The sequence below is a fragment of the Hippocampus zosterae genome, chromosome 9 (genome assembly GCF_025434085.1).
Source record: "Hippocampus zosterae strain Florida chromosome 9, ASM2543408v3, whole genome shotgun sequence".
NCBI classification, from domain to species: domain Eukaryota; kingdom Metazoa; phylum Chordata; class Actinopteri; order Syngnathiformes; family Syngnathidae; genus Hippocampus; species Hippocampus zosterae.
The window spans coordinates 17,935,619-17,950,612 of record NC_067459.1 but is presented as its reverse complement, the minus strand read 5'-3'; the positions used below and the strand labels follow the sequence as shown (position 1 = coordinate 17,950,612).

The window sequence follows — 14,994 nt, the reverse complement described above, 5'->3', positions numbered from 1 at the left end:
GACCGCTTTAATAATTGCCATATAATCTTGCCTAAAGAGTCAATTTATTCATTTTCCAAATTAAGACGGAGTACATACTAGTTTTCTTCTTTTCTCTAAATTTTAACCATAAAATTTGGAGTGAATTTTGAGTCATAGGGAAGAACACTTGGATCATTAACAGCTCTTGAGCTGCACAAATCCACTAATCTAATCTCAACCATCTCCTAAATCATCCATTTTTTTTCTTCTTTTTTTCAATATGAATTTCGATTGATGAAGATGCATCTAGCCCGTCAAAATAGAGGCCTATCAATTGGTCCTAAAGCGCTTCTCTGCAGGCCTGTGGTGCTGAAGCAAAAATAACGAGTGGAGAAGGCTCTCTGTCTCTCTCTCTCTCTCACTCTCTCTCTCGCTCACTACCCCCCCCCCCCCCCCTCCACATGTGGTTTTGTATGTGCCGACCAGCTGACCCAGGAAGCATTTGTGTGGTCTGTTCACTCAGATGATGAGGTAACCGTGGGGAAGTTCTATGCCACCTTCCTGATACAGGACTACTTTAGGAAATTCAAGAAACGTAAAGAGGAAGGCCTGGTGGGTGCACACCCCTCCCAGAACAGCACAGCCATTGCACTGCAGGTGAGTCTGTGCCAGGTCGAGTTGGGACTGGGTGTGTGAGCGAAGCCAGACACCTGTCAACGCATTTTAAAAGCACTCGAATGTTGCGTGAAGAACGTGTTTGTGTGCATTTCATTCAAATTTCATCAAGTGTGCTAATGTTATGGTTTGTGATACAGCAGGACGTTCATCTCTGTACAGTATGGATATGTTCTGTTACTTATGTGGCGTGGAGCTCGAATTTTTTGTCCCATTTTTTTTTTTATGTCACACATGTTGATGTTAAGCGTGTTCCATCGTCTCACGTGATATCTGTGCAGCACGGTTCATGAAATTCACCTCCACAGCTTGTTTTCTGGTCACAATTTTCCACCTGCACAATCCGGTGAGATTCTACACAAGCAACCGCATTAATAATCACATTTTTGTAGTTTTAAATATCTGCCAATGTCAAATACCAATCTGATAACATGGCACTGCATCAGAAAAAGAAATCATTCCAGAACTGATTAATTTGAATCAAAGTCTCCCAAGGTGATATAACTTTTTACATGGCTACAAGTCTCATGCAGCAGTGGGTCAAACCAAGTAAACAAATCTTTTTATAGCACATCGGGGGTGAATCACAAAATAATGATGCAAACAAATTACATGTAAGTATCTTGTCTGAAATAAGAGAAAATAATAAGAAAAATCTTTTTGATATTTCGCTGTCGCTTCACCACACAAATGCCCAAAAAATATCATGTACCAGTAATATAAAATTCAGCGACTGTTCCACTTTCTTCTACAGTATTATTTTGCAGCTTTATGACCTTAAATAAAGAAGAAATTGTTTAAATAAAAATAATATCAGGACAGTTATAGTTTTGTTTGCGTTTTTTCCTACATATAAGTGCTGTGTTCACATGTGTACAGAATACAGCCCGAATTCTTTAGTGACGCATCGAGAGCAGGTGACATTCAGCTGCGCACATCTGTCTGTCTGTGCATGTCCGTCTGCGCTGTCAATGTCAAGTGTCACAAACTCAAGCAGGCGTGTGTGTGTGTGCGATTGTGGCTGTAAGACGTCCCATTTTCCTTTCTCAAAGTCCTCCGCAGCAGTGCTTAGCCCTTTTATTGTCATGGTTACAGGCTGGGCTGCGCACTCTCCATGATATTGGCCCCGAAATTCGCCGAGCGATATCATGTGACCTGCAAGATGATGAACTAGTAGACTTTATACCAGAGGAAGACGAGGAAATATATAGGGTAACTGATTTGATTTTTACCTGAAAGGGATGATGTTTGTGACATGACATGCCACTTTTCACTATATGGACGTAAAATGTGAGACACACAGTTCAATCAATCAATTAATGAGTTCATTTAAAGCCCTGCAAAATGAAATTTGTTTCTAATTATATTATATATGTTTGAAAGTGTTTGCTGAAAATTTGCAGACTGAAAATGCAGTTGTTAGTACTGAATTATGGTGGTGTAGCGTTTAAATGTTTTCCGCTATTTCAGTTTTCCTGATTTTTGGAGGGGGCTCGGCTAACGCCAGTGTAGCATGTAGCCATGAGTACCTCCTTTCCCACTAAATAAGAACTTAAGTGACATTGTTTGCATCATTAGTTATCCGGCGCAATTGCGAGTTACTTCTTATTACTATTTTTAGGCCTCTTCATCTACAGCGTTAGCTAGCTAGCTATCCCTACACCCTGAAAATGTGTATTCCTTAGAAGCCACCATTTACAAAACAGCTCAGTGTTCATTTAAAATCCCAAATGAGGAATTGGTGCGGAGGACGAACCCACCACTCGTCCACCAGCCAGGAGGGCCCCCGCAAGCATGTTACTTTGCATGTAACTTGTAGGTAGCATTTCACGTTGCAGTGTGCAAAGTGGCATTTACTCTAGCCACTTGGTGCTTTAAGATGCTAGAAGCAAGATGTTTTTGGACAATTCCGTTTTCAACTTGCCGAGGAACAGTTTTCTGTTCCGGTCATGCCCCCGTGCACATGAGAGGCCTGATCTATCAAACACCTTTGGAATAAACTAGAATGATGGTGCCAATGGCCTTCTCTCAGGTTCAACTCAGTGTCCTCGCAAATGTTCTTTTGGATGAGCATACAGTACAAGAATTCTCAGAAAAAATTTCCTTGAAGCTTTTCTAGCTGCAAAAAAAGCCAAACAAAAAATACATTTATACTTCTTTACAGTGTAATTGCCAAGTGTTCCCACATTTTTGTCCATATAGTGCACATGTATAATATGTAATAGGCCAATGATACTTTTATATGGGAATATATAGTGAAGCCTATCTGCAAAGAAAAAAAAACACCCATCCATTTATTGTTTTGTTCTCTTTTGAGTTTTCCTTTTCGTCATTTCGAATTCAAGACTAAATGTCTTCATTTTCTCCACACAAGCCATACACCCATAAGTCAGCTTCCTATTTTGCTCATATCAATTATGAAATCAGACTTAACATCAAACACTTAACTTACCTGCATTCGAAGTAATGAAAGTGTCGGAGGCGTCACCGTACGTATCCGTTGGCAGCGTAATGGCGGACTGTTTGGCAACCACCTGATGAACGGAGGTCATCGGCGATCCAATGGCCACCAGACCAACGCGACGCAGCGGCCTCTGCAGGTGCAGCCGCCCCCTCACTACGCTCACATGGAGCAACCGGTGGGCCGGCTTTCTCGAGCCAACGCCATGTCCCACGCCAACCACCGTCACCATCACCACCACCACCATCACCGCCACCACAACAACTCCTACGGCAAGTCACCGAAATCCACCAACATCAACCTCAACAATGCCAACAAGTCCAGTTTACCCAATGGGGGCCACCATCGCTACTATGAACACGCCCCTCCCAATGGCTACCCAGGTCACCGCGGCTCCTACTATGACTATGAAAAGGCCCGGACCCCACAAGCTCAAAGGTACCCACTCATGCATCCTTTCTGCAGCAGCCATTTGTGTTGTCTGTCACGGATGGTTATTGAATATGTGCATCACTCCCCCCCCCCTCCTCTTTTTTTTCTTTTTTTTTTTAATGCCAGCTATTAGAGGCACTGATCCATTCTTTTAAACATATTGTAGGAAATTATGGGGCTATTACTCGTTAATCAGTTCATTTGCATGCCATAGTCTTAATTTGAGTAGATGTATCCTGTCAAAACAATGTGAATAATGTCCTCACAGACTTACTGGTAATTAAATAGTTGTACATTAGTTCATCAAATAATGGCTGGATAAATAATGCCTCAATTTATATATTCAACTGAAAGGAAGAGCAGGCGTTTATTTGAAGGTGTCTTTTATTTGTAGAAAAGGATGGAGCTAGACCTGCTCATTGTGCCGACGGAGAATTGTTGATTCGGTGTTGTAATGGGACTGGAACACGCAACTGTCTCGCACTAGCATGTGTGCTGTTATTTAACTTGGCAAGAACCAGATTAATACTTGACTCGGTTAGATAAATAAACTCTTTCATGTTAATTCATGGTTCGTCTGTCTTATAATAATAAATAATAACCTCAAAGACCCCAAAAAATATTAATAATAAAACTGCATGTGAAGGGGACCTTGAAAAAAATAATTGAATCTTAAATCGCAATGTTAAAGGGAAAAAAAATCGAAAAGGGATTCTTTTTCAAAATCATTCTTCCCCGAATTTTCATTAATATTGCTCAAACTGCGCTTTGTTTTTAAGAAAGAACCAAAACCTCCGTTACTGTGTGCTGCTTGGGTACTCAAGAGTGGGAGAGAACAAACAGTACCATCTAAAAGAAAAAAGTGCCGAGGGCACCGCCATTTTATTTCTCTGAGAGGTGTTCATTCATTCTAACGACCGGTTCAGGCACCACATCTCTTAAAGCGGAAATGGCTAACTGAGGACGAACAGGAATGAACTGTCATAGCTTCAGTTTTAGAGTTGCATTGCAGTTCTTTTTAATAACATGCATTGATTCGGTTATTTATCGGTTTTGTTTATGTTACTGAAAATGTATGGTTATTAAAGTAAAGAAAAAGCTTACCTTCATTCAGCTCCAACCGAGATGAAGTGAATTCTGCTGAGAAAAAAAAAAAAAAAAAGCCGGATGACTGTATTTGTCTTCAGGCATCCGGGCAGAATCCAGCTTCTTACCAATCCTTCCCCCTTTTTCACAAATCCCCCCCGTGGCACCCATTAAGTGTGTGGGACAATTTCATTTCCATTTTTTTTCCCTGAAACACTTTCTAATTTTGGGAATAAAAAAATGGGATTGTCAAACACACTGGAGTACATGTCCACCACCATGCTCTTTCTTCCTCATACATATATATTAGTGCTGTATATGTTCCGTATACTGTATGATATACAGTAAAGAGCTGTATGATATACAGTATATATCACTCTTCTCCTTCTTTTTCTCTCTGTGTTCTCTCCCTTTTTCCTTCCTAACTCAAATGCTTTCTCTCGACCACCCCTCTGCCGTCTTGGACAGAAGGCGCTACTATGAGACCTATGTTAGGTATGTTGTTTTTCCAGGTTTGGCACAAGCAGTAACAAGCAAATGGCTGCTTTTTGTCTTTTGGATTGGCTTATGGCTGGCTCACTCTCACGCTTAAATGATGTTTTAGAAACATTGCGACCACCTGTAGGCTTGCATCTGCATGGCGGTGAATGACACGAGTCTAGTACACTTGCCGACTCTAAGCCATGCACCCGGAATTCCCGTCAGGTCCCACGGTGGGGATAGACGGCATCCTACCATCCGCAGAGAGGAGGAGGTGGATGAAGATCATTTGTCCGGCGAGTATTTCAGTGGAGAGGAGTTTTATGAAGATGACAGCATGCTCTCAGGGGACAGGTAGGCCAACAACATGTTCACTGGTCTAAACATTAGATCCATGCGCTCGAATGAGACCTTGTACAAGAGCTATCTCACAACATTCTTCATTTACAAAGAAAATGCTGCTCTGTAACATGGCTGTGTTAAATAAACAATAATTTTTGGTGCAACTTGTGTCGAATTGTGCTACTCCAAGAGCAGTTTCTAAATCTCAGGGTTTATTGAGTACATTCTAATGTTTTACAGCACATTCATGATATTTGTGCTCCTTAGCTCTGTTGCATTTCATGTTCTGCCCCTTTTGTAAAAATGTATCAAACATGATATCCTTTGGACATATGATTTGTTGCAAGGTACCAGAACAGTGATACAGAGTATGAGACTCCCAAAGGGTACCATCATCCTGACAGTTACTATGATGATGACGAACAGCCCCTCTACTGTGACTCAAGGAGGTCCCCAAAAAGACGTTTGCTCCCTGCCACGCCTGAAGGCTTGAATGGTACTGACCTGCTTTATAAGTTGTCTTCATATCTATATATATATTGCACGTCGCCCCGCACGCGGTCTGTCCTTCCGTCTGTCTCTTTTCAAAACGTACCTACTTCACCGCGCCGCTGCGCGCCAACACTGCGCCGCTCAGGCAGTGGCTCACTACGATCGCACGGGCATCTTAGCGAAAAAATGTTGTCTACCCACAAGCATTGCAATGAAATTGTTAGTTATTTAGTAGAGCTAAACATCTCTTTATTTTCGCGATAAGCAATGAAGATGAACAAAAAGTTGAACCAAGCAACAACACTTTTGTGGGCCGCAGGCCCACCTTACCAGCCTTCCGCAGGAACTAGCTGATGAGCCGCCCGGAGGGCGGCGAACCAGCCTGTACTTTATAATGATGCTGGAAAAGTCTCATTAAGACATTTTTATAATTCACTGGTTCCTTTTTTAGGGGGTCGCTGAAACGGATTAATGGCATTTCTATTTTTTTCAATGAACCAATTCAACTTGTGTTTCAAGGCCCCACTACATTCTGCAAAATTACGAATCCAATACATATTGCTAAATGTTAGCAATCTTACATTGTGAACACCCGTTTGATTGTGAAGGAGCATCATGTCCGGTAATAATTATGCCTCTTGCCTTGAATGTCGCTGAACCATCCTAACATGTAAATGATGTCATATTTGCTACCTATTTCATTCTACTAAAAAAATATTTCACAAGCCCTAGTTTCTAACTGAGTATGTGCCATGTTTAAGCCACTTACATACACTCACTTACTGGTCCATGGGTGTTGCACAGGTCACAGGAGGCCCTCTTTCAACTTTGAGTGTCTGCGCAGGCAGGGTAGCCAGGATGAGCTTCCACATCAACGTACTGCCCTACCACTGCACCTTATGCAGCACCAGGTAACGAGAAGGAAAAAAAAGTCACCTTCCAGTGCAAACTCGCATTTGCAGTCAAGTGAGGGCTACACCTGTGTGAAATCTGATTCAGCAGTAACTGCAGTTTATCCTTCTTTCTAACATGCATTTTGCACTTTATATTTAATACAGAGTAGTCATGACGCTAGAAAATTTATTTGTACAGGAGGAAGAGACCTGTGGTATCTTCGGGCGTTTTAGAAAAAGAATAGTTTAGTCTATCAACCAATAGCTGGAGGTAATGTTCTAGACTGAGAATCATAGATTATTGCATAAATGATTTTTCATTCGGTATGTGTGTCTGCCGATCATACGAGTGTCTTCTGTGGCCGGCGGAGCTTTAACAATTGACCGGCAATCTCCTCGCCTGCAGGTCATGGCTGTAGCAGGCTTGGACTCCAGCAGAGCCCACCGCCTCTCCCCAACGCGCTCCACCCGCTCCTGGGCCACGCCCCCTGCAACCCCAGCCAGTAAAGACCAGTCACCGTACTACACCCCCCTCATCCGCGTAGATCACCCACACAGGGATAGCACCGCCAGCAGCCACGTATCGGTGCGCAAGAGCTCCTGGTACTCTGACGACCCCGAGTTCACGCAGAGGACATACTCGCCCATCCACCTGCAGGTGCCGCCCGAGTACCACAGCCAGTACCAACAGAAGCGAGGAAGCGCCACCAGCCTCGTTGAAGCGGCAAGTTTTTGTCAAATTACATCTTCCTTTAGTTCATTTCAATTAAAATAATATCACCCAAAACTACTCAGATAGCCGAACTGGGCCACGTGGGAGGAGCTTAAACGACACACAGTATACACTTTGTATGTAACAATTTGCAAAAGAGCTTTTCTTTTCCTGACTTTGTTTTTCGTGCAGGTTTTAATATCAGAGGGCCTCGGGAGGTACGCCAAGGATCCCAAGTTTGTTGCCGCCACCAAGCACGAGATCGCGGACGCCTGCGAGATGACGATCGATGAGATGGAGAGCGCGGCCAGTCACTTGCTGAATGGCGGCATGGCGCCCGTTATCAACGGGGTCAACGTGTTCCCTCTTCTGACAGCGGGGGGCTTCGACCTGCAGGACCCGGTTGCCAGCTACAGCGACGACGAACCCGAGACGGAACCCAGGGCTCCCTACGAAGAGGACCTGGCCGACGAGATGATTTGCATCACAACTTTATAGCAGAAAAAGGACCCTTGGCAGACTACGATCAGTGAAAATACAAGACTAATTGTATTCATAGGCTCTGACCAAAAGAAGTGCCTTCAGTCTGAAGAGAAAGGCATAGAGAAGAGAGACACACACGAGTCTCGAGCTTTTTGAAAGGAAACTTCTCTCCCTGCCAGCAAAGAACGTCACGGTACAGACCCCTGCGGAGCACCGAGGGGCCATCTTGACCTTCCTTCCTGTCAAAGGGCTTGAGCTGGGGGTCCAGGCAGAGACCATCCAGGATAAGTGGCGCGGACTTGCCATGCTCTTTTGGGCTGGTGTGTTCGGGTGATGACAATCAGATGTACGATGTCATTACCTCAGTCGCTTTATTAAAGGTTTGGCATATCATGCAAGTTTTCAATGCAAGCATAGAAAGGCATATCTCCTCCCCCAGACCCCCCGCCCCCTTTGAGTCTGATTTAATCCCTTTGTCCCGTGATACTAACAGTAGTCGTGCTGCAGCCGAGTCACACAGCAAAGAGTTGCGACAAACGGAATTATGCAGGAACTAACGTGTTAACCTTTTTGAAGCGACTAAAAAGCATTTGCGAGAAATGCACTAGTAGGCAGGTTGTTTGAAATTGTAGAATAGCCTGGTTAATATTTCCTAGCTGAGGTGCTGTAAATTGTATTATAAAATACGTGACACTTTGTAAAGAGATATTCTATATTTTGTAATTAGGTATGATTTCAATGATCAGCAATATGGACCATTCTGATGTGCGATAAAATCAGACCACCATTGATTATGTACCATTTGCTGCATTTGATTTGTCTTTTATGTACTGTGTTAATACACAGCATTTATTTTCGCAGTTTTTTTCCCCTCCAAAATATTTATTTATTTATGTATTTATTTTGCCTGCGGTCGCAGTTTTAAGAGGTTCTGCTTTTGTGAGCAACATTAACTGCACAAGTCAAGCAGTTTTTTACTTCTTAGCACAAGAGAAGTCGTCATTGTATGGTTTCAAGTGAAAAGCCTTTTTTAAATGGCGAGCCCCGTGATCCCCCGTGCTGGCATGCTGAACAGATGCAGCCAATGCATTTGTTTGCGTCTTTATTTTTAATGAAATTGATGCTGCTTTATTCTTTGTTCTTCAAAACCTTAGTAGGGTTGCTCCCGATTAAAATGCCTTTTTGCTGCTGAAAGAAGACAAAAAGATGGATGGTAGAGCTAAAATAATGGAGGTCTAAATGATTTTCCATCAAAGCTGGTGCTGGGGTTTTTGCGAATGACTGATGAGTCCTTTTAAGACTTTCTGTGAAATTTCATCTTGAGTGTGTGAGGGCTGCGTCCACTTTGGTGGCAGGAGTCGGTGAAGCGGATGGGAAGTGATCTGTTGAGAGGCGAAGCAATATTAAAAGAGACCCCCACCCCTTCCTCACACCCTCCCCCCCTGCCTACCTGGCGTCGAGTATACCTCGTTTGGCAAAGGTGACAACATATCATTGTCTCAATGTATCAATGTGTCCCACTGGGGAGTCTTAAAACAGGGTTAACGGTAGATGTGCATGTAACGTGGCAAGAAGCCGAAACTGGATGGACAATGAACACAAGTGAACTTTCATTCCAGGATGCAGTGCTAACTAAAGTAGGCTTTGCCATGACGAGTTTAACTAAGCGTCAAGAACATTTAGGGTTCATGTGATCTGTTGTAGGTGTTTGCTTCCGTCGGCGTGTGCGTGCTCTGTCTGCTACTTTAACCGTCATGACAATGTCGATTTTCCATGATGTGTGCACATTGAAAGGGCTCTTTGAAATGTTTGTGCGTTTAAAAAAAAACAACAACAACAACAACAACGATAAATGTGTTCTCGTCCTTTTGCAGCTGACAAAAGGAATGCACATAACTGGCACATTGTCCTATTCGTAGCAATTGATGAACTGAAAATATGCATTATTTTGTAAACACTTTTAAGCATTGAGTTAATCTAAAGATGAAAAGAACTTACTTTTACCTCAAGTCAGGGATTCCTGAAAAAAAAGAGTAAATAGTAACTTGGTTGAGTCTTAAGTATTAGCACATAGCTGTTTGTCTCTACACACGTAAGTGTATTGTGCTTCTGTTTCTCCTTTTTCTAAAACTGATTTGTGTATTAAGGTGAGACAATTTTGTACTTTTTGGTGACTGTGTGTATGGTTTAGTGGAATCTACAGTATAGTTGTCATTCACACCTCATCTTACAATGCTGGGAATGAAAGAGAGTCAGAAGAATATTTTTAAGGTGCGTCGTTGCTCTGCTAGGAGAACAAAAAAATGGATTACATTACCAGTTTACAGAGAAACGCACTGTTTCTATCACTTTTCTTCACATGGTTATATATAGAATTACTTTTATTAACGTTCTTAAATCTGTATTGAAATAGAAGGTGTAAAATATGTACAAATTATTGGAAAGACCCATGGTAATGTTCTCGACTTGAAAGTCTTGATATTTGCTCTTAAATGTTTCTTTTTGGTTGGCATCAATCTCTTAGTAGCAAATGCTTTAATATATCACATTGGGTTTCATAACAATGAATTTTTCATTTGAGTTGGGCCTTGTCTTTATTGAAATCAATTAAGTTATTTATTTTCTAATGAGCATCATTGAATAAACTTATGCTGAATTATGGTTCTTTTTCCCGCCTGGTTTTCAAGAAATGCTTGACTCCACCATCAGTACTGCAATTTAAACAATGCACACAATTGTGGAAATCTTTTTATCCATGCTTCACATGTTCGAGAGAATTATAGAGGAATTGGTGTCAGGCAAGCGCTTGTTGAATGATTATTGTAGGCCCGTTGGAGCTTTCAGGCCGGAGACACTTTGTTGGTTGTCATCTCCACCATAGTGGCCGCCTCCGACGCCTCTTCAGCCAGCCACGGCTCCTTACCACACAGCAGGAAAGGCACTGCATACCTACGGAACTAAAATCAATAAGAAGGTGTCATAAGATGTATGTTTATGGTAATGAGTTGGATGTTTACACACTGTAAAAAAACACAAGGTGTATTTTTTTGGGGGGGGGGGGCTAAAACTAATTGGAGTTAGAACAACTTAAGAATGTGAATTATTCACATTTATGGCAACGAAGTTAGCATAACAAAGTAAGCAAATTGTTAGCTGCGTAGTTTGTACTGTGTGTTAATATCCAATGAAGTACAGTACATTTATTTTTGAACTACTGTATCACATAAGGTCTGGCGCTTGTCACTTATTGACCGCTAGATGGCACAATCGTAGTATAGTTAAAGGATTTTCCCTTTCCCTCTCGGTTCCGAGTACAAACTGAACTGTGAATCAATTGGTAGAGTGCTTGTTTTTCATCACCTGTTTGTTGCAGTAAATGTAGATGATGGGATTGTATACTGTGCTGCTCTTGGCCAAGTAAACGGGGACCGTTGCTACCAGTGGGTTAATCACCACATGCGGGTTGTACACCACCAGCATGGACAGGCCAGCATAAGGCATCCAACTTATCAAGAAGGTCAGGACCATGATGATGACCATGGACGCCACTCTCAGCTCCGCTTTAGCCACTGCACCGTCTTCCGCGCAGGTCAACTTTGATACCTGACGTAGGTAAGGTGAGGGAAAAGGAGTATCGAGAAAAGTCACGTAAGGTTTTTGTTTGCGCTTCGTTACTTAAGACAAAATATTTATAAATATATATAATATAAATAATTGCATTGTGTTTGAAACTGCCAAGTAAAAAAAAACGCTCTTTAGTAGCCGTAATAGTAACACTGAAAAATTTAGTAACAATGTTGGGTATCTGTGGGTACCTGCGGTTTACATGTGTGGAATTTACCTTCTACCACATAGTGCTTTACAAACACTATTATCAACACCAGTTCTCATTGTTGCTGAATTTAATTTCAGCTCGCTAATTATGTTGTTAGCTAGGAGTTAGCTGGCGTTTTTTTTTTCAATCTAACCAGGAAACATTTCAGAGGTGGCACCTCTTATCTCTATTAGAATTGGAATGGGACAAGCTAGCTGTTATGTCCTCTGACGTTTGTTAATATTAAAGCGAAGGTCCTACTGACAAACTAACTGATTGAATGCCGAGGACCAGATAGTGTTTTGCTCGTCTTCCATAAACACAGGAATAAAATTTGCGATAAAATGTACAAAACGCTTAAGTTTAATGTTTCCTATCAAGAGATTGAAATTCCCCACACTTTGTGGTCATTGTAAGAGACTACTGCATATGTCCTTTCATTTTTTGGCATTACCACGCCCAGTTGTGTAAAAGCCCACCTGATGCAACGTCCACATTAATTTAGTGTAGGATATCAGGATGATGGCGAAAGGAAGCGCAAAGCACACGGCGAAATAAACCAGGATGTAGGACAAATGGTGAGGGTCTCGACTGTGCCAGTCCGGCGCGCAGGACGTCCCGACGCCTTCCAGATCGTACCTGCCCCAGCCCAAAAGTGGGGGTATATTCCACGTTAGGGACCACAACCAGGACAAGGCGATGCCCCCACATGCGTGCTTCTTTTGGAAGGTCATGTGCCCCAAAGGTTTGCATATGACAAACATCCTCTCCACAGCGATCAAGGCGACCGTACACAATGATGTGATGCCTGAAAAAGTAAGATGTGATAACTTGCAGTGTTTTAAAAGCCGCTCATGTTACTGTGTTCACTCACCAAACAAAGACACTGCAAAGCCCTCCATCACGCAGCCTGTTCTTCCCAGGGAGAAGTACCCCTGGGCGTTGTTGACGACAGACAGAACCCCCCCGGTCATGGCTGTGCCCAGGTCTGCCGCAGCCATGTTCACCAGAGCGTAGTTGAGCGGTTGCCTCAGCTGCTTGTGCATGAGGGACACAATGATCACTGTAGCGTTGAGAACGATGGCCGGCCCGGTGAAAAGGGCCATCACCACAGAGAGCGCGATGAAGCCCGTGCGTGACAGCGGAGGCTCCCCGTGCGGCGGGCCCATGTAGAGGGAGGAATTGGGAGTAAAAAACGAGTGGTGCATGGATGCAGAGCTTTCAACGGTGAGGTCCTCTCGCTTGATGTTCAATATCTGAGCCTAAGTGAGAGAGTCTCACGATTACATGCCTTGAGTCAGAGTAAATCCTCAGGAACTGGATTTAACAAAGGATTAATCCCCCCCACCCCTAAATGATCATCCGTGAACCCTCACCTTTTGCTTGATTTGTACTCACAAAGGATAGAAGTCACACTAAGCAGGTGTGAAAAGGCCACAGCACTTCAAATGCAACGAGTTAACTCAACTCCATTGTAAATACAGTACAAAGCACTTGAAGAACAACTACCTTTACAGCTGTAACAAATTGCTGTACATAAATATAAATTGAGCACTAGTTAGGAGGCAAGCCGCAGCATTTTGGACCAACTGGATACGCTTGTGGGAGGACTGGCTTACACCAAGATACACTGCGTGACAGTAATCCATTGGACATGTAACAAAGACATGGATTACTGTTTCTAAGTGCAGTTGAATAAGGAGACGTTTGACCATAGTCAGCTCAAAACAAGTAAAAAATAAATAAAATAAAGTCTCAAGCTGTGTTAGTAGCCGAGGAATATAAATTTTGAAAACACATACAAATGGATAATGACAAAGCAAAAAAAAAACCCCCAACAAAATCAGTCAAACAACGGTTTGACTCGTGAAGTTCAGTCACTCGTCTCTCAAAGCACCACTGTATGAACTCATTTTATCAGTAATTATAAGATATAGGGATCACAATGTATAAAACTCCACAGGGATCACTCCTAGAACCCTTTTGTTTGATATCCAGACTCTCCTTTTTGACACAAACACTTAGCAGTTGATTCATATTTTTTATACACATGATGCGTTATATGAACTGAGCCCACACTATGACATACTAACTTTCGTAGTTACATGTCTTTGACAGCATCTGCTGTGCTTACGTTTTTTTTCTTTCCTTTTTAATACCCTGAATCCTCTGCTGCTTGTTCACATTTCTTCACTCGCTGTAATTTGGTCACTGCATTTTTGCATGCGTGAGCAAAATATTTATATCATGATTAGTGTTTTGTTTTCTAACCACAAACTTGGAGCTGCATCCCTATTTTTTGGATGACGATACCAAGGCTTTCTATTCTATTCTATTCTGGCGGGGGTCTACTGTGTATGAACCCGCCACCCTTGCCTCATCTCCATTGTGAAAGGGTGATGTTAAGCCCTCAGGATTTAACACGACTAGAGGTGGCCTATGTTTAACCTTCTAAGAGGTTTAGGTCCAATCAAGTCAGGACGGAGATTACAACTGTTTGGGTTGAGAGTTCATGTCCCGGTGATGTGCACTGTTAAATCATGACGACACCTTTGATTCTCATTGACCATATAACATTCACTGTCGTGTTTACACGTATAAATCATCCGGGGGAGCACTTTACTCAGGTCTTAGTGAGATGTAGCACCCAAAGCAATTTAATTCAACCATTATAATACTTCTGTTTCATTTGGCGCACTGTTCTAAGAAATTGCCCAGTTGTTTCACTTTTTCTATGAGCTGCTCCAATTGATTGTAAGACTGAAAAAGGACTTGCTCAAGGACACTTGGGCAGGTCTGAGTTAAGGACTCCCCTCACTTTCATGGCACAGAACTGCTTTATTGGACACTTAATTAAAGCATCCGAGCAGTCAGCATTGTGAGGTCACAACGATCTAAGCGCCTTATCGCCACATTCCAGACAGTTCGGGGCTCCTCACAACTTTGATGTACGACGCAATTACCCAACTAATAAAAGCTTCAGGTTGAAACACGGCTGCTTGTGATGGTGGTACCGCTGGTGCTTGGGGTCACTGGTCAGGTGTCCAAAAATTGGGCATTATTCATGATCGGGAATATGCGCAAGTTTACATAAACGACTTGCGTAGCTCATTCTTCGAGTGAGTGAAGATATGCATAACGGACATTAGTGGATTCTTTTATT

At 42.5% G+C, this 14,994-nt stretch overlaps 2 protein-coding genes across 22 annotated transcripts in view; one reads left to right on the top strand and one right to left on the bottom strand.

Annotated features, from left to right (window-relative positions):
• The window catches only part of cacna1da (calcium channel, voltage-dependent, L type, alpha 1D subunit, a), a 65,997-nt gene extending 55,319 nt beyond the window's left edge, over nucleotides 1-10,678 (top strand). For 19 of the 21 annotated variants that reach the window (XM_052076624.1, XM_052076635.1, XM_052076629.1 and 16 more), the window contains 9 exons: nucleotides 485-618; nucleotides 1,732-1,848; nucleotides 3,144-3,535; nucleotides 5,084-5,110; nucleotides 5,321-5,449; nucleotides 5,785-5,933; nucleotides 6,734-6,840; nucleotides 7,229-7,546; nucleotides 7,727-10,678. In XM_052076624.1, coding sequence (XP_051932584.1) covers nucleotides 485-618; nucleotides 1,732-1,848; nucleotides 3,144-3,535; nucleotides 5,084-5,110; nucleotides 5,321-5,449; nucleotides 5,785-5,933; nucleotides 6,734-6,840; nucleotides 7,229-7,546; nucleotides 7,727-8,032 — 1,679 coding nt within the window. In that variant the 3' untranslated portion in view covers nucleotides 8,033-10,678. The remainder of the gene's footprint in view (nucleotides 1-484; nucleotides 619-1,731; nucleotides 1,849-3,143; nucleotides 3,536-5,083; nucleotides 5,111-5,320; nucleotides 5,450-5,784; nucleotides 5,934-6,733; nucleotides 6,841-7,228; nucleotides 7,547-7,726) is intronic. The other 2 variants (XM_052076625.1, XM_052076626.1) reach the window with 2 other exon arrangements.
• Nucleotides 10,679-10,788: 110 nt separating this feature from the next.
• On the bottom strand, nucleotides 10,789-14,001 carry LOC127607918 (parapinopsin-like). Its single transcript, XM_052076686.1, has 4 exons — nucleotides 12,706-14,001; nucleotides 12,311-12,639; nucleotides 11,378-11,620; nucleotides 10,789-10,974 (listed from the first exon to the last, which is right to left on the bottom strand). Exons 1-4 carry the CDS (start codon nucleotides 13,037-13,039, stop codon nucleotides 10,858-10,860), a joined length of 1,023 nt encoding a protein of 340 aa, XP_051932646.1. The 5' UTR covers nucleotides 13,040-14,001; the 3' UTR covers nucleotides 10,789-10,857.
• Between the last annotated feature and the right edge of the window lie 993 nt (nucleotides 14,002-14,994).

Bases quoted from the DNA above. Each gene is read 5' to 3' on its own strand.
- LOC127607918 (XM_052076686.1), bottom strand. From the start codon at position 13,039: ATGCACCACTCGTTTTTTACTCCCAATTCCTCCCTCTACATGGGCCCG. The intron at 11,621-12,310 runs GTGGGCTTTTAC...TACCTACGTCAG, and splicing joins TAATGTGGACGTTGCATCAG to GTATCAAAGTTGACCTGCGC. The intron at 10,975-11,377 runs GTGATGAAAAAC...TATTGATTTTAG, and splicing joins ACATTTACTGCAACAAACAG to TTCCGTAGGTATGCAGTGCC.